This window comes from Dermochelys coriacea, chromosome 4 (genome assembly GCF_009764565.3).
Source record: "Dermochelys coriacea isolate rDerCor1 chromosome 4, rDerCor1.pri.v4, whole genome shotgun sequence".
NCBI classification, from domain to species: Eukaryota; Metazoa; Chordata; order Testudines; family Dermochelyidae; genus Dermochelys; species Dermochelys coriacea.
In genome coordinates, this window is record NC_050071.1 from 70903457 (window position 1) to 70922263 (window position 18807).

General features: G+C 38.3%; 1 protein-coding gene across 1 annotated transcript in view; it reads right to left on the minus strand.

Moving 5' to 3' along the window:
- The window catches only part of LOC119855074 (probable ATP-dependent RNA helicase DDX60), an 80645-nt gene that overhangs the window by 53439 nt on the left and 8399 nt on the right, over positions 1-18807 (minus strand). Inside the window, 7 exon segments of the mRNA XM_043513849.1 lie at positions 1195-1310; positions 2470-2572; positions 3693-3848; positions 9056-9197; positions 10996-11169; positions 12089-12202; positions 13614-13955. Coding sequence (XP_043369784.1) covers positions 1195-1310; positions 2470-2572; positions 3693-3848; positions 9056-9197; positions 10996-11169; positions 12089-12202; positions 13614-13955 — 1147 coding nt within the window.

Sequence of the window (18807 nt, forward strand, 5' to 3'; positions counted from 1 at the left end):
GAGACACTTATTGGTCAAAAGAAGGAGTACTTGTGGCACCTTAGAGACTAACAAATTTATTTGAGCATAAGCTTTCATGAGCTACAGCTCACTTCATCGGATGCAAGCTTATGCTCAAATAAATTTGTTAGTCTCTAAGGTGCCACAAGTACTCCTTTTCTTTTTGTGAATACAGACTAACACGGCTGCTACTCTGAAACCTGTCATTATTGGTCAAAGGCATTTTCTGTTCTAGTTTATTCTGTTCCATTCACATTCTTATCCTATGCCCATTGCCATGGCATCTGAGCATCTGGCCACTTAGTGTCATATTCATGTTTAAACCCCACAAAACACAATCACTAGACATATATACATAGCAGGTGTACATATTCATTATATGTAAATAGTAAAGTGATACTAGAGATGAATCTGACACATTGAGTTTACACTAGTTATTTTATAAATGAATAACTATCTATTAATACTCACACAGAAGTCCTGTAAAACACCTCATAAGATGTTTTATTCACTATATAATGCTCTGGCAGATGGTAATTTTTCAACAGAGCAAGAGTTTTGTATACAAGTGGCTGGTAGCCTCTCAAATGTATATTTAACTCGATAATACAAATGTGCAAATCTAAGATCAATGTGGAGTCGTGGTTTATTTTCTGAGTATGTGAAAATAGGAAAAATTGCCAGAAAATTAAAAAGTATGCAAGTTATTTTGCTTTCTAATGCTATTTTCATAGGGTAAAGCTAGCCATGGCCCCATTTGTGCAGTCATCTGAACTCTTATGCATATAAACTGAGTAGGTAAATACAGTTACCCAAACTGCAATTTTAAATACCAAATTGTATGTGTACATATATATTGTCTATGTGTAAATTTCTGCACAGGTGACAAATTTTTGCACAAATTTTTGCAAAAGAGAGCCTCATGAAAATATGGCTTGTAGCATTACTTGTGTCTATTCAAGATAAATCAAAACAAATCGTTGGTCTATTCAAGATAAATTAATGTAATCAGTAATTACATGTAATGTAATGTATTTACTATGAAACTAATTATTGTAATAATACCCATTTGAAGTATATTTATATAATATGTGGAAAATTATCTGGAATGAAAGCAGTCTCTCCTCTAAAATGTGATAACCTTGACAACAGTAGAGTTTTATCCAACTAGACAAGTAGGTTTTATGTTTTTACCATCATTGGTGCACCTCATTCTGTCATAATCATCACTGAGAGGTTTGCCTGAATGCCAGTGCTGAAGTTCATCAAATTCTGTTTGTTTAATAAGTGAAGTAACTGCAGGATCATTGCTGAAAAATACACACAGTATGTACAGTGATACTTATGTATTTTTAGTTTTCTGGCACATCCTATATAACAAGCCTTATACCCACTTCATTATAAACAAAATGTTTTGACATTCGTTGTAATACCTAATACTGACTAGAAGAATATGTCATACCAAAGAGATCTTTTTTTCACTTGTATATTCTTAATTCTTCTGTGGCAGGCACCTGATTCCTCATGACTTCATTTTGCTCTTGTGGGTTCCTGTCCTCCCCACTTAACTCTTTATGGATTAGTGAAGAATCATATAGCATAAGTCACAGAACTAATCTTTAATAGGTGCACATCTGTATTGTCTGACTTCGTATTTGATATTTAGTTTAGTGCAAATCCACACTTCTTGGCCACAGAAACAACAAAATTCCATGCATAATTTTGTCAAAGCCAGGATTTGGGAGTCAGTACAGGAGGGGTACATCCTTTGTGTGTCACAGAACACAACTCTCTGAGGACTCCCTGTATGGGAATACAAAGCAGGTGTCTGAGCAGAGCAGGGGAACACTGAGGAAGGGACAAATGGAGAGAATCTACTGCCACAAAGATTCTCCATTCACAGCAGGGGCTCACTGAGGGTTTAAACGGCTATTACCCCTCCTCCCCCCACAGGTAGCTTTCATGAAGCAACTCTGAAGCCATTTATTGGCCTGAGTGGAGGGAAAGATTTTCTCCTCCAGCACCCCAGTACAGAACCTGTTACTAGGGTTAAATCATGTTATCCATAAAACCTACAAATCTATAGTTACTTAATCTTTATTCAGGTAATGCTCTCATTTGAATCAATTTGCATTCTGTGATTGGCTTCTATGGGATCAGTATCCGGCCCTTCAAGTACACATTGTATGGTAAAAGCAGCTATTTAAAACTGTAGAGCAAGCATTATCAGAGACTGTTAGGCTAATCAACAACTGGATAAAGAATACAACATGGAGTCAGGATTTAGAGTCTGAGTCATCCTTACTCTGCACCTAATGTTAATATTTACACCAGTTCAAAGTGGATGTAAAATACTACCTACTGCACAAGTGTAAATAATGACATAAGATGCAGGGCAGTAAAGAATCAGCTCATAGCATCTCATTTAATTAAAAAAGAAAAACCTGGACAAATGTAAAAAGAATGTACCTGCTTAAAATAGGTAAATCTGCCAAAACAGCTCCAGCATAATCTTCAACAAGGTCAGATTTCACTGGGATGAGCCCTATACTGGGAATTTCTTCCTTAGATTCTTTGCAGGGTTAATGAAAACGTGATAAATACTGGTTAACTAACACATACACTTTTATGTTACCATCTGCAATTCCAAAGAGCAAAAAGTATATACAAAATCCTGCTAATTTTTGTCAAGTGTATGTTATAAATCAAATGGTAACAAGAAATACAATTTAAGTAATAATCAGTGATGTTAAAGGAGAATTTGTAATATTATGGTATGCATTGAACATAAATTATGAGTCTGATTGTAAATGGCCTCTGTGTTGATTCACAAGAGATGTGGGGAACACAAGAGACCTCCTTTTATATTACAAAAGGTCTTCTGGAGAACGCTGCGGTGTTTTAACAAAACATTTGAAAAGCTTAACCGAAGTTACCCTCAAGTATGGAAAGAATAAATGCCTGATAGCGATAGACAGGAAAGTCACAGATCTTGCAGCCCAGTCCAGAGGCAAGGGCTAAATGGTCCTTAAGGCAACTTTTGCATCCTTCTGATTCGGGCTGCTATATGGCTCCCAGTGTAATTAGACAGCCCAGAGGGCATGTTTTGGTTGCAGCATCCTCCCAGGACTGCCTTATGGGCTGCAGTGCTGCCTGGAATCTCCACAGCACTGTATGCTATAGACTCCCCTGCCAAACCTGTCCCTGCTCCAGCTCTGCCCCCAGCACACCCCACATGCCAGGGCTTTTGAGGAAGTCCTCAATAGACAGCCTTCTTGCTATCTACCACAATGCCTGCACATTGAGACAATTTGTCCCTGGACTGAAACAGGGCTTTTAGATTATCATTTTATTTACTCTGCTTTAGCTCTTTTGCCAGCACAAAGAGCCTGGTTTAGGACTGAGAATCAAACTCAAAGGGTGCCATCCTAGCCTCATTAAAGTCAATAGCAAAATTCCCATTGACTTCAATGGGGCCAGGATTTCATGCACAGGGCCTAATCAGACTCCTTTTGGCATCAAATGGGAGTTTTGTCACTGACTTCAATGAACAGACTCATAAAGTCATAAATTATTAGAAGGGAAAGAATTTAAAAGCTCATAACTGTATAGCACTTTGACTATGTAAAACATTTTATAACTGTCGATTATTATTATGCTTATACCAGTCATTTTTATACAGTTGTTAGTACCTTTAAATAACATTTGTTTCTGTTCAAGGAACAGTTGTGAGGTGGTTCTCTCTGGGAAAGCATCTCCAAAATCACAGCTGGCAGCTAATTTTATTACAGTATTCCACAGATACTGGTATTCACTCTTCATTTCTGTGCCCAATTCCAAATTTAACCCTATGCAGAAAAAAAAAGAAAAATGAGATTTTACAATGAAAGTTTTCTGGAAAAGGCACTGCCTGTTTATCTGTGTTTATACAGCATCCACAACAATAGGGCACAATTCTAACAGCGTCCTTTGGGTATTACAACAGGGCAGAAAAAAACAGGTGCATTCACAATTGTTGATAGCCATGGATGTATATAATGTATCTAAATATGGTCATGAAAATATATTGGGGAGTATATAAATAGCAATTTTAGGCCTCAATCCTGCAACTGAAACCCATGAGGCCCTGCACAGAGATGAGGGTTCTCCCACAAGAAAGCTCATTGCAGGATCTGGGCTTTAGAAAATTCCCTTTATTCTCCAAAGAATAATGGATGGTATTATAAATGCCAACTATTGTTATATGCCCAAATTATACTTTCATTGAAAGTTCCTTCAAGATTGTTTGGATTAGATATATGCAGGAGAACTGAACCTTTAGACTGGATTCATTTTACTGCATAAATTGCTTTCATGTGCCCAAATTACCCTTCCCACAGATAAACCTTTGGAAGAGGTTTCAGAGTAGCAGCCGTGTTAGTCTGTATTCCAAAAAGAAAAGGAGTACTTGTGGCACCTTAGAGACTAACAAATTTATTAGAGCATAAGCTTTCGTGAGCTACAGCTCACTTAATCGGATGCATTTGGTGGAAAAAACAGAGGAGAGATTTATATACACACACACACAGAGAACATGAAACAATGGGTTTATCATACACACTGTAAGGAGAGTGATCACTTAAGATAAGCCATCACCAGCAGGGGGGGAAAGGAGGAAAACCTTTCATGGTGACAAGCAAGGTAGTCTAATTCCAGCAGTTAACAAGAATATCAGAGGAACAGTGGGGGGTGGGGTGGGAGGGAGAAATACCATGGGGAAATAGTTTTACTTTGTGTAATGACTCATCCATTCCCAGTCTCTATTCAAGCCTAAGTTAATTGTATCCAGTTTGCAAATTAATTCCAATTCAGCAGTCTCTCCTTGGAGTCTGTTTTTGAAGCTTTTTTGTTGAAGTATAGCCACTCCTTACAGTGTGTATGATAAACCCATTGTTTCATGTTCTCTGTGTGTGTGTGTATATAAATCTCTCCTCTGTTTTTTCCACCAAATGCATCCGATGAAGTGAGCTGTAGCTCACGAAAGCTTATGCTCTAATAAATTTGTTAGTCTCTAAGGTGCCACAAGTACTCCTTTTCTCTTTGGAAGAGGGTTTCAGGGGAGCAGTAAAACTCTGGAAGAAGTTCCTCCTACAAAGTTTCATCCTCAACCTGTTGTGTTGCCAGCTCTCACAATTTTATTATTAGTCTGCTGATATCAGATGGTTTTCTTAAAGCCCAAGCTCCCATATTCATGTGATTTCATGACATCTCAATTTCATTTTTTAAAATTTCTAGTTAATAGTTAATCTTATGTCATGAGATCTTTAATGTCTATATAGAGCAGACAGAACCCCAGTTTTTAAAATTTTATTTGAAACAGAGAATTAAAAATAAAACTTCCTGGGATTTTAACCTGCAACTCCAGTGACTCAAGGATCAGAACCTGCTCCCTATTCTGGCTTCTTTGAGCTACTCTGACAAAACAAAACAGGCGAGAAAGCTGACAAAATCAAAAAGGAATCCACCAACATTTGTTGGGAAAATAACATGGCAGATTACCCAACAAGTTCTTGGAATGTATGGAGACATTTTTTTAGTTCAGAAGGTGGAGCAAGCTACTAAGGGAGAGGCTGTTCTAGATTTGATTTTGACAAATAGGCAGGAACTGGCTGAGAATTTGAAAGTGGAAGGCAGCTTAGGTGAGTGCATTCATGAAATGGTAGAGTTGATGATTCTAAGGAATGGTAGGAGGGAAAACAGCACAATAAAGATAATGGATTTCAACAAGGCAGACTTTAGCAAACTCAGGAAGCTGGTATGTAAGATCCCATGGGAAGCAAGTCTAAGGGGAAAAAAGTTCAAGAAAGTTGGCAGTTTTTCAAAGAGACATTATTAAGGGCAGAAGAGACCATCTTGGCTTAAGTGGGAGATCTTCAATTACCTGAATCTCAAAAAAGAGTCCTATAAAAAGTGGAAACTAGGTCAAATTACAAAGGATGAATATAAACAAACACAAAAGGATGTAGCAACAAAATTAGAAAAGCCAAGGCACAAAGCAAGATTAAACTAACTAGAGATATAAAGGATAACAAGAAAGCATTCTACAAATACGTTAGAAGCAAGAGGAAGACCAAGGACAGGGTAAGCCCATTTACTCAATGGGGAAGAGGGAACAATAACAGAAAATGTGGAAATGGCAGAAGTGCCAAATTACTTTTATGTTTCAGTTTTCACTAAAAAGGTTAGTAGAGATTGGATGTATAATACTGTGAATGCCAGTGAAACTGAGGTAGGATCAGAGACTAAAATAGGGAAAGAACAAGTTAAAAATTATTTAGACAAGTTAGATGTCTTCAAGTCACCAGGGCCAGATGAAATACATCCTAGAATACTCAAGGAGTTGACTGAGGAGATATCTGAGCCATTAGTGTTTATCGCTGAAAAGTCATGGAAGATGGGAGAGATTCCAAAGGACTGGAAAAGGGCAAATACAGTGCCCGTCTATGAACAGGGAAATAAGGACAACCTGGGATATTATAGACCAGTCAGCATAACTGCAGCTGAAAGATAATGGAGCAAATAATTAAGCAATCAATTTTCAATCACCTAGAAGATAATAAAGGTGATATGTAACAGTCAACATGGATTTGTCAAGATCAAATCATGTCAAACCAACCTGATAGCTTTCTTTAACAGAGTAACAAGTCTCGTGGATGGGGGAAAGCAGTAGTCTGGTATATCTTGACTTTAGTAAAGATTTTGATACTGTCTCGCATGACCTTCTCATAAACAAACTAGGGAAATACAAACTAGAAGGAGCTACTATAAGGTGGGTGCATAACTGGTTGGAAAACCATTCCCAGAGAATAGTTATCAGTGGTTCACAGCCAAGCTGGAAGGGCATATTAAGTGGGGTATTGCAGGGGTCAGTTCTGGGTCTGGTTCTGTTCAATATATTCATCAATGATTTAGATAATGGCATAAAGAGTACACTTATGAAGTTTACGGACAATACCAAGCAGGGAGGGGTGGCAAGTGCTTTGGAGGGTAGGATTAACATTCAAAATGATCTGGACAAACTGGAGAAATGGTATGAAGTAAACAGGATGAAATTTAATAAGGACAAATATAAAGTACTTCACTTAAGAAGGAACAATCAGTTGCACACATACGAAATGGGAAATGACTGCCTAGAAAAGAGTACTGCAGAAAGGGATCTGGGGTCATAGTGGATCACAATTTAAATATGAGTCAACAGTGTAACACTGTTGCAAAAAAAGAAAACATTATTCTGGGATGTATTAGCAGGAGTGTTGTAAGCAACACAATTGCTGCAAGTAAGTAAATTGCTGTAAGTAAGTAAAAAAGTTACCACACAACTTGCAGAGATTTCACCACTCAAGAAAGAGATCTTGGGGTGATTGTGGATAGTTCTCTGAAAACAGCCACTCAATGTACAGCGGTAGTCAAAAAAACGAACAGAATGCTGGGAATAATTAGCAAAGGGATAGATAGTAGGACAGAAAATATCAGGTTGCCTCCATATAAATCCATGGTATGCCCACATCTTGAATACTGTGTGCAAATGTGGTTGCCCCATCTCAAAAAAGATATATTGGAATTGGAAAAGGTTCAGAAAAGGACAACAAAAATTATTAGGGGTATGAAACGGCTTCCATATGAGGAGAGATTAATAAGACTGGGACTTTTCAGCTTGGAAAAGAGATGGCTAAGGGGAGATATGATTGAGGTCTATAAAATCATGACTGGTATAGAGAAAGTTGATAAGGAAGTATTGTTTACTATTTCTCATAACACAAGAACTAGGGGTCACCAAATGAAATTAATAGGCAGCAGGTTTAAAACAAATAAAAGGAAGGATTTCTTCACACAGCGCAGAGCAAATCTGTGGAACTCATTGCCAGGGGATGTTGTGAAGGCCAAGACCATAACAGGGTTCAAAAAAGAACTAGATAAATTCATGGAGGACAGGTCCATCATTTGCCAGGATGAGCAGGAATGGCTATTTGCCAGGATGGGCAGGAATGGTGTCCCTAGCTTCTGTTTGCCAGAAGCTGGGAATGAGCGACAGGGGATGGATCACTTAATGACTACCTGTTCTGTTCATTCCCTCTGGGGCACCTGGCACTAGCCACTGTCAGAAGACAGGATTCAGGGCTAGATGGATCTTTGGTCTGACCCAGTAGGGCCATTCTAATGTTGAGTAATTCTTCCACTCTACTCCACACTGATTAGGCCTCATCTGGAGTATTGTGTCCAGTTCTGGGCACCACATTTCAGGAAAGATGTGGACAAATTGGAGAAAGTCCAGAGAAGCACAACAAAAATGATTAAATGCCTAGAAAACATTGTCTATGGGGGAAGATTGAAAAAAATGGGTTTTAGTCTGGAGAAGCAAAGACTGAGAGGGGACATGATAACAGTTTTCAAGTACATAAAAGGTTGCTACAAGAAACAGGGAGAAAAATTGTTCTCCTTAACCTCTGAGGATGGCCAAGAAGCAATGGGCTTAAATTGTAGCAAGGGTGGTCTAGGTTGGACACTAGGAAGAACTGCCTAACTCTCTGGGTAGTTAAGCACCGGAGTAAATCTCCATCACTGGAGATTTTTAAGAGCAGGTTAGACAAACACCTGTCAAGGATGGTCTAGATAATACTTAGTCCTGCCATGAATGCCAGGGACTGGACTAGATGACCTCTTGAGGTCACTTCCAGTCTTACAATTCTGTGAACATAACACAATCCTCAAGTGACACGGAGTCCTCATAGTCTAACCTATACCACCTCCCCTCCTTGCTTTTGCATATGCATAGTGACATGGGTGTGACCATGGAAAGTGGGTCTGAACAGATTCTTGTTAAGTGACAGGAGTTATGCATCTAATTCTCTGGACTCAGTACTGAAAATGCTTTTTCTACCATTCCACACAATAACTTTATTAACATATATATATATTAGCTAATTAAGCTCATTAGCTAATACTTTTGCTTTTCATTTATAAACTTAATAAAATTAGGTATTAAAAAAGCAAATTATTCAAGAGCAAAGATAAATACCTGAGCAGTATTCTATTTCATAGTAATGTGAAAGATTCTTTAACAGTGAATTGTCCCTTAAATCAGGCAGGTGAGTTAAATCCAATTGCCAGTCACTTTCATCATTTAGTTGCTTCAGAACAAAATAGTCACAATGTTGTTGCTATTAAAAAAAATGCAATTAATTCTTACATAGCACTTTTTAGCTGCAGAGCTCAAAGCATTTTACAAAAGAAGGTATGACGATCCCATTTTTACAGACTGGTAAAATAAAGCAGTGAGAAGTGATGTGACTTGTCCAAGATCACACAACTAGTCAGTGGCAGAGCTTGGAATATAAACTCAGTCTTGTACTCCTAGCCTACCTACTGGACCACTCTGCTTCAACAGCAAGCTGTTCAAACTCCACTTGCTTTTAAAAGAGCTAAAGACCTTCCAGGCTGCCACTGTACTATGTACAATAAATCTGTATGGTTTGGCCAGGGGGCTAGAGTACCGTACCAAGGAAAGGAAAACGGAAGCATTTGCTGCACCCAGCGTCAGTGGGAGCCAAGGGCCTGGTACACCTACCATGATTATAAATGGTAAAACTTGCTTAGTCCAGCAGGAATTAATTATCCTAATCTGAGCTCGTTGCGAAAGAGGCAAGTGGAGAAGAAAAACCACACTGAGGCACTGCATTCTATACAGATCTGCGGCTTCTTCCAGTGTTAATGCTTCACTTTTCTCTTGTTGGGACATAACCAATATACAGTTCACTAAGTACCTCAATAATAAATATTAATTAGTGGTGAACATAATTCATTTTAAAAATATAATTCAGTTATTTTTCACTTTGTCAGTGCAGCAAAAAACTGTTACTGTTATACAATTTGTATGTTATAATCACTTTTGGCTATACTTAGCTCATCACATGCCTTTTATTGTAGAATTAGATAACTGAGGATCAGTTACCACTTCCATTATAAATCCAAGAGGGAAGTAATGTGACTGTTGAAAATCATATGGAATTTAGTAAACCAATTACCAATCTGCCTGGATAAAAATTACATTATTTTAAGATGAGAAGCTAATATTTAAATAGAGTCCTATGTGAGTTTTTTTCTTTGTAAACCCTATTAATTTTGAGATAGTTATCATAGTTACTTTTTCAATATGTTCCTACAACCTACCATATGTTCTACTCTACATGTATGCTGTTACACTGCTTCCATCTTAGACTAATTAAAACATAAGACCTTTAGCATAATTATATATTAAAAAAAGATATTGATGAAGGGTTACATATGGCAAGTAAGAAATTGAGACTTTTTCCCTGAACAAAAAAAATATGAAAAATTATATTCTTCTACAATGGTTATTATACTGTTATGTATGAGGAACAAGAAAAAAGAATAACTGCCAAGATTGCCTCCTATGGTAAAACTTCTCAGAAAAGAGGCCATGGGACCCGGTTCCAAACCCCATGGATTCCTTAAGTAGTTGGCTTAAGTAGGTGGCATAATGCCCTGTTCCTTCACACCAACGATGGCCCAGAGTAGCTCCATCCCCACCTACAATGCAACTCCACTGGACCACCACTGTCAGGGACTCTTTCTGGCTATGGCTGTCCACCTTTAACTGGGGTTCTGCTTAAGTGGTGATCTCATCCACAGAGAGGACTCAGTAGAAACGATAATACAGCTCCAAGCCACATCATTTTTTCCTTGTTAGAGGGGCTGGTAGTAGAATGAAGTTCACCCCCTGGTCCACCTACTCTTCTGCCAATCCACCCAGTCAACGTTCCCTTTCCATGCAGTTCTCTGGACCAGCAGATACACAGAGAAAGCAAGACATGATGCTGTAGAAGCCACTGGGACCCTCTTCAGCATGGGATCTTGGGGGACAATCCTCTCCAACGTTACCAAAACACTTATGTTAAGAGAATGAACAGGTGATGAGAAGTTATAAAGAAATCTCACCTTCTGACTGAAATTTTTTGTTAGTTGTTCATTTGTTTCCTCAGAAACTTTTGAATTTTCTAACATGTTACTGTACATTTTTAATCCCACTGTACATGTAAGAACACAAACTATATATCTAATGTCGGATCCTTCTGGCCACAGATGCTTCAGCAGCAAAATAGTCCGACATACCTACAATCATAAGGTGTTAATATTATTATTTTTATAATGAGAAGATTATAAAGGAGACATATACATTTATCTTTATATAACTCAATCAATGAAGAAAAGCAGTGCATCAAGATATACCGAAGGGAAAAAAAAGTTAGTTAAAATAGTTTCATTTTCTGCTCCTGCGATAGTGCGTCATTAAACTTAGTTTTTTAAAAGCAATTCTACTACAATCCAAGCCCATTAAATATTTCTATTGACTTCAAGAGATTTTCAATAAGGCCCCATGTGCAAAAAGCCAGTAGTTTTGGGGGTGAACATCAGCTTATGGAGCTGGTCTGGCTCCCACTGAAGTCAATGGGAGTTTTGCTATTGTCTTCAATAGCACTAAAAAAAAGGTCAATGGCATAGCAGGCATATTTAATACTTTAAAAACTGAATGGGGAAACTAATCATAAAAATGCACTCTGAAACTCTTGGATTTGGTGGTCTTCATCTCAGCTAATGCCGCCAATTGATTTCTGACAGGGTAATTTATACTCGGCGTGGCAGAGGGTTTGTAATTGTTTAAAATTATTGTTTAAGCTCATGAAGGAAGATTTACTGTGTCTCTGTATAGTAACCTAAAATCAATATATCGGATTAATATTTGTCTATTGTTTTGAATAGGAAAGCACAGTATAAGTGCTAAATATTATTATTATGAAATATCCCTGTAAGCAATCTCTCTTCCAAAAAATATCCTTTGTTGTGAATAGTTTAGTACACAGTGAGGCCCCTGGAATTCCAGAGGAATCCATGGGATTTGGGAGTGGGTCCCATGGCCTCCTCCACAAGACCATTATCTGACTTCTACTGCACAACTGACAGATTGTTGCATGAACACACTTTTTGTTACTGAGCTGTGTAACTAGAAAAAAAATGGTAAAATAGTTGTTACCTCTTCTTGTATGTTTCTCAAGCTCATCTTTAAATTATACAGATAGGCTGTATCCTGGGTTTTATGTAAGTGTTTGACCATGGTTTCACAAGTATGTTGCAGATCCTTTTCATGCTAAATGAGAATAAAAGTATACAAGTCAAAGTTATACATTAAAATCAAAGGGAAAAAATTTTTAAGTGTCTAAGTCCCTTTTTCAAAAGCCACTTAGGCACTTTTGAAAAATGGGACTTAGGTGACTAAGTCACTTAGGTGCTTTTGAAAAATTTACCCAAAGTTTATTAACCTCAAATACTGGGGGAACATGAGTTTATATGGCCATTCTGCTTATGCCTGCAACTAACATCACTTGTAAAGAAACTTCCTTTGTCACAACAGGGTAAAAACCACATGCCCAAGACCTAAACTTGAGTGGTATGAGTTACTATATATGTTAAACAAAAGCAGGGCCTGATGCACACCCACTGAAGTAAATGGAAAGGCTCCTATTAAGGTCAAAGGGCTTTGGATCAGGCCCTGAATGAACAGTACAGGGAAAGAGACATGCTGCTCATAAATTCCTGAGGCTGCCTAATAGGCTATATTTCAACAAGTGCTTGGGATGTCCAGGCCATTAGGAACTTAAGGGTGACAACAAATATGATCTACAGTCCATCATATAAATTTTCTTTGAGGACAAATTCATGGCAAATAGGCACCAGGGAACCAGAACTGTTTCTGTTTAAAATAAATTAATTAATTAAAGCTGAGGACTGGGAGTCAGGAAATCTGTAATCTACTCCTGGCCCATCACTAACCTACTATGTAAACTTGGGCAAGTACATTAGCCACTTTATAACCTGAATCTACCCCCTCTGTAAAATGAGGATAACAACACAGGGCCTAATTCTACCATCCTTACCCACAGTGATATAATTTAGTATGGGAGCAGTCCCATGGATTTCAATCAGATCACCCACAGAATACGGTACTATTCAGTGTAAGGAAAGAAGGATCAGACCATTTTGTACAGTAATTAAGTGCCAAATCCTCAACTCAGCTTGATTAGCTGGGCTAGGTTATTGCAAACTGAAGTAACATGTTATGCCTCTCTCTCTCTCGTCCCCTCCCCTCCCTTTATTCCCATGGCAAGAAGCACTGGAAGATCCATACAGCACTGAATCCTATAGCCTAGCATGTTGCTATGGAGAAGGGGTCTAGAATTTGCCCCAAATGAATTAATGTATGCAGAGGTCTTTAAGATCCTCAGATGAAAGGCATACAGACAAGCCAAATGTTATCACTGCATTATGATTTTAATGTATAAAAACCTGGTTTTCAAATTCAAAGAAGGGACCACTGTGATAATCTAGTTTGACCTCCTGTGGGACTTCCCCAAATAATTCCTAGCACATCTATTTTAGAAGAACATTCAGCCTTGATTCAAAAATTGCCAATGAGATGTTATAATTAAAAATATAATTCTATATATAAATGGTACATTTTTCCTACTTAAAATCCTTAAAGAAGATGTATTGCAATTTACCTGCTGAAAAAATAACCTGTGTTCATATGCATTCTGGACATAATATCCATAAACTCTAAGAGCATCAGACTCCTGTCCTGAAGTGAGCACAACATTGATTTTCTTTGACAAGGTATGAGCGATGAATATATGTAAATAGTCTTCTTGTAGAGAGGTAAGTCCTAAATCAGAAATTATCACAAAATATGGATAATTTGCCTTGAGGAAAATCTGCCATTCTGGTGAGAAACAATTGGAAAACTCTGTATGAATAACAATGTCAGTGTTGCACTTCAGGTGTTGTATTAACGCAGTACGATGGAAAAGGAAAATAGGGTAACTGAAATACATCTGTTCCACATCCTGGAGAAAGTGAAAACAATTGAGAGATTATTATTTCACATTTATATTCCAATAGACCCTATTCAGAACTCTTTCTACTAATGACATACAATGAAGAATACTAAAATATTATATTTTTGTGCATATCACTGCTGTTTTCTTGTATGCTATTAGTAATGTTGTACAGAATGATATATTTGTTCCTAAACATTTCATACGAGTAAAAGGCAATACAAAGATTTCCATATATATAAAGATGTGATTGATATATCCATTGCATTTTTTTAAATATGTTAAAAGAACAGAAAGGTTGCAAAGTCAAAAGTTAGGGAATGCCAAAATAAAGCTTGCTTGTGAAATTTAATTTGTCTCCTTAGTGTATATGCCTTTTGATAGTCTTTAATTAGGTGACCATATACTACTTTTTTCCACCTGAAAACAGGGTCTTACAATAGGAAGTGCCAGTTAACCTTAAGCATAGGCAATGCTACCAGCTCCATCCATAATTACTATAGCCCCAGTAGAAATGTAATAACCATTTCAATATTCCAAATAAAGAAGATACAATCATCTTCTTCCTCCATCCCCACTAGGAAGCTGCAAAAGTCCCTCTACAGAAGTGGTTCTCAACCAGGTGTATGTGTACTCCTGGGGGTACACAGAGGTCTTCCAGGTGGTACATCAACTCATCAACATGAAAAGCACTAGTGAAGTCAGTACAAAGTAAAATTTCATACAAACAATTACTTGTTTATGCTGCTCTATATACTATACACTGAAATGTAAGTATAATATTTATATTCCAATTGATTTATTTTATAATTATATGGTAAAAATGAGAAAGTAAGCAATTTTTTGGTCATAGTGTGACACTCTTGTATTTTTAAGTCTGATTTTGTAAGTCTGATGTAGTTTTTAAGTGAGGTGAAACGTGGGGGGTACGCAGGACAAATCAGACTCCTAAAAAGGGCACAGTAGTCTGGAAAGGTTGAGAGCCACTGCTCTAAAGGCACATTATGGGCTAAGACCTCAAGCTCTGTGTAGATTTGCCAAGTATGGATGGAGCCATGGAGCAACCACTTTGCAACATGTGCCCTCAGGACCCAGAATTTCCCCTGGGAGATACTGATCCATGGCTCCTCTATTCCCCATGAAAAGGAAGGCAGGGTACAGCCACCAGGAATTCAGAAAACAGAAGTAAGACTCTTAAAGGATCCAGGTTGCTCTGTGGGAGAGGAGCCCTGGGAAGCTGAGTGAAGTGGCAGGCCATCTCCAGTGGCAACTGAGGACCCACTCAGTTGCACCATGTCTACACAGCTTGTCTCTTCCCCTTTCCATTCGTCTGTAATCCCCTGCACTTGCAGTGATGTATATGAGGAAAATTTTACAGAAACAATTTTGTAGTTTCCAGCAGACTTTCCCCCTTCCCATGGATTTCTCCATCGAAGGGGAAATTTGGGCCAAGGCTCCTATTATTTTGTAGGCAAGCTTTTTTACTATAAATGATTAAGATTTATAAAATTCTAGGAATGCACTGTTAAAAATTTAATTAAAGTGAATATAGTTGCATATCTCTAAATGAATTTTAATGGGTTAGCGACATGATTATACATTCATTTTAATACAATACTAAACAATTTTAATAGAAGCTTCTGCAAAACAATTCTTGCAAAAAAGAAGTCAAGAAAATAAGGTTCAGATGTGTTTCCTGGGGGTTATTCGCAAAAAGAAAAGGAGTACTTGTGGCACCTTAGAGACTAACAAATTTATGTGAGAATAAGCTTTCGTGACCTACAGCTCACTTCATCGGATGCATTTGGTGGAAAATACAGTGGGGAGATTTATATACACACACAGAGAACATGAAACAATGGGTTTTATCATACACACTGTAAGGAGAGTGATCACTTAAGATGAGCCATCATCAGCAGGAGGGCGGGGGGGGGGAAGGAGGAAAACCTTTCACAGTGACAAGCAAGGTGGGCCATTTCAAATAGTTAACAAGAACATCTGTGGAACAGTGGGGAGTGGAGTGAGGGGAGAAATAACAGGGGAAATAATTTTACTTTGTGTAATGACTCATCCACTCCCAGTCTCTCTATTCAAGCCTAAGTTAATTGTATCCAGTTTGCAAATTAATTCCAATTCAGCAGTCTCTCACTGGAGTCTGTTTCTGAAGTTTTTTTGTTGAAGAATTGCCACTTTTACGTCTGTAATCAAGTGAGCAAAGAGATTGAAGTGTTCTCCGACTGGTTTTTGAATGTTGCCGAACCCCAGGGTAGCAGCGGCAGGGCTCCAGATGCACTTTAAAGGGCCTGGGGCACCGGCCGCCTCCCTAGCCCCACTGCTGGAGCCCTGGGGTAGTGGCGACAGGGCTCCGGTGCTGATTTAAAGGGCCCGGAGCTCCGCTGCGGTAGTGATGGCCAGAGCCCAGGGCCCTTTAAATCACCCCGGGGCTCCCAGCTGCCTCTGGTAGCTCTGGGGGTGATTTAAAGTCCCTAGGGCTGTCAGCCACAGCTGGTGCCCTGGGCCTTTAAATCTTGATTTAAAGATCACTTCCGGTTGAGGCCACGCCTCTTCTGGTCAAGGCCACGCCACAGGACTCCGGTGTACCGGTAAGTCCTTTAAGTTACTTTCACCCCTGGTTACAGCTATTTTAAAATATCATACACAAATCAAGAACTATATCTTATGTAAAAAGAAAAGGCGTACTTGTGGCACCTTAGAGACTAACAAATTTATTAGAGCATAAGCTTTCGTGAGCTACAGCTCACTTCATCGGATGCAAATGCAAATGCATCCGATGAAGTGAGCTGTAGCTCACGAAAGCTTATGCTCTAATAAATTTGTTAGTCTCTAAGGTGCCACCGGTACTCCTTTTCTTTTTGCGAATACAGACTAACACGGCTGCTACTCTGAAACCTAAAAAGGTAGTGAACATGAACTTACCTTTCCTCATTGGCTGGCACAGTTTGTGGAACAAGCCCTTCACAAGAAAGCTGACTAGGACAAGATTGGAAGGTTCGTGATATATCAATCTCCCCTCTGTATTTCCCACCAAATGCATCCGATGAAGTGAGCTGTAGCTCACGAAAGCTTATGCTCTAATAAATTTGTTAGTCTCTAAGGTGCCACAAGTACTCCTTTTCTTTTTGCGAATACAGACTAACACGGCTGCTACTCTGAAACCTATATCTTATGTGGTTATCATAACATTAAATTTGAACTGTAATAGCTATAATCTGTACATAGAATTTGTACTGTTATAACTACTTTTAAGATATCATACAAGTTAAGGACTACATTTTTATTAGCTGATAGCAAAGATAATTGATTTTAAATATGAACTTTAATACTCATTATCTTTAGATGTACAAAGTTCATAACTAAAGAGCTTCACAACATTCTATATATTTGGTCATAATAAAAGGCAGAAAGTAGATTAAAAGCTTTGATTTTTTTTTCTTTTTTCATTTATGTGGAAAAGCTGTTTTTAGTGATCTTTTAAAAAAAATCTTTAGTATCCCACTCTGGGGACTGATCCTCAATTCTTTGCACACTAAAACTCCCAGTGATTTTGTCAGAAGAACATAGGTCCCGATTCAGCAAAGCCCTTACACAAATACATGAGTACATGGGTAGTCCCACTAACTTCAGAAAGTTTAAATATTTTGCTGAATCTGACATATTTTTTTCTTACATGCAACCTTTCCTGCAAATGTCATTGGTTGTTTGTACTGTGCCTAGCACAATGGGGCCACAATTTTGTCTAGGACTTGTGGGCTACTGAAATACAAAATACTAGTAACTGCCCACTGAACTATGGTAATGTTGAGCAAAGTATAGAATCATAGAATAATAGGACTGGAAGGGACCTTGAGAGGTCATCTAGTCCAGACCCCTGCATTCATGGCAGGACTAAGTATTATCAAGACCACCATTGACAGGTGTTTGTCTAACCTGCTCTTAAAAATCTCCAATGATGGCGATTCCACAACCTCCCTAGGCAATTTATTCCAGTGCTTAACAACTCTGACAGGAAATTTTTCCTAATGCCCAACCTAAACCTCCCTTGCTGCAATTTAGGCCCATTGCTCTTTGTCCTATCCTCAGAGGTTAAGAAGAACAATTTTTCTCCTTCCTTCTTGTAACAACCTTTTATATATTTGAAAACTGTTCTCATGTCCCCTCTCAGTCTTCTCTTTTCCAGACTAAACAAACCCAATTTTGTCAATCTTCCCTCACAGGTCATGTTTTCTTTAATCATTTTTGTTGTGCTTCTCTGGACTTTCTCCATTTTGTCCACATCTTTCCTGAAATGTGGTGCCCAGAACTGGACACAATACACCAGTTGAGGACTAACTGTCACAGAGTAGAGTGGAGGAATTATTCTTTGTGTCTTGCTTACAATACTCCTGCTAGTACATCCCAGAATGATGTTTGCTTTTTTTGCAACAGTGTTACACTATTGACTCATATTTAGCTTGTGATCCACTATGATCCCTAGATCCCTTTCCGCAGTACACCTTCCAGGCAGTCATTTCCCATTTTGCATGTGTGCAACTGATTGTTCCTTCTTAAGTGGAGTACTTTGCATTTGTCCTTATTGAATTTCATCCTGTTTACTTCATACCATTTCTCCAGTTTGTCCAGATCATTTTGAAAGTTAATCCTATCCTCCAAAGCACTTGCAACCCCTCCCAGCTTGGTATCATCCACACACTTTATAAATGTACTCTCTATGCCATTATCTACATCATTGATGAGTATATTGAACAGAACTGGACCTAACACTGATCCCTGTGGGACCCCACTCTTTATGCCCTTGCAGCATGACCGTGAACCACTAATAACTACTCTCTGGGAACAGTTT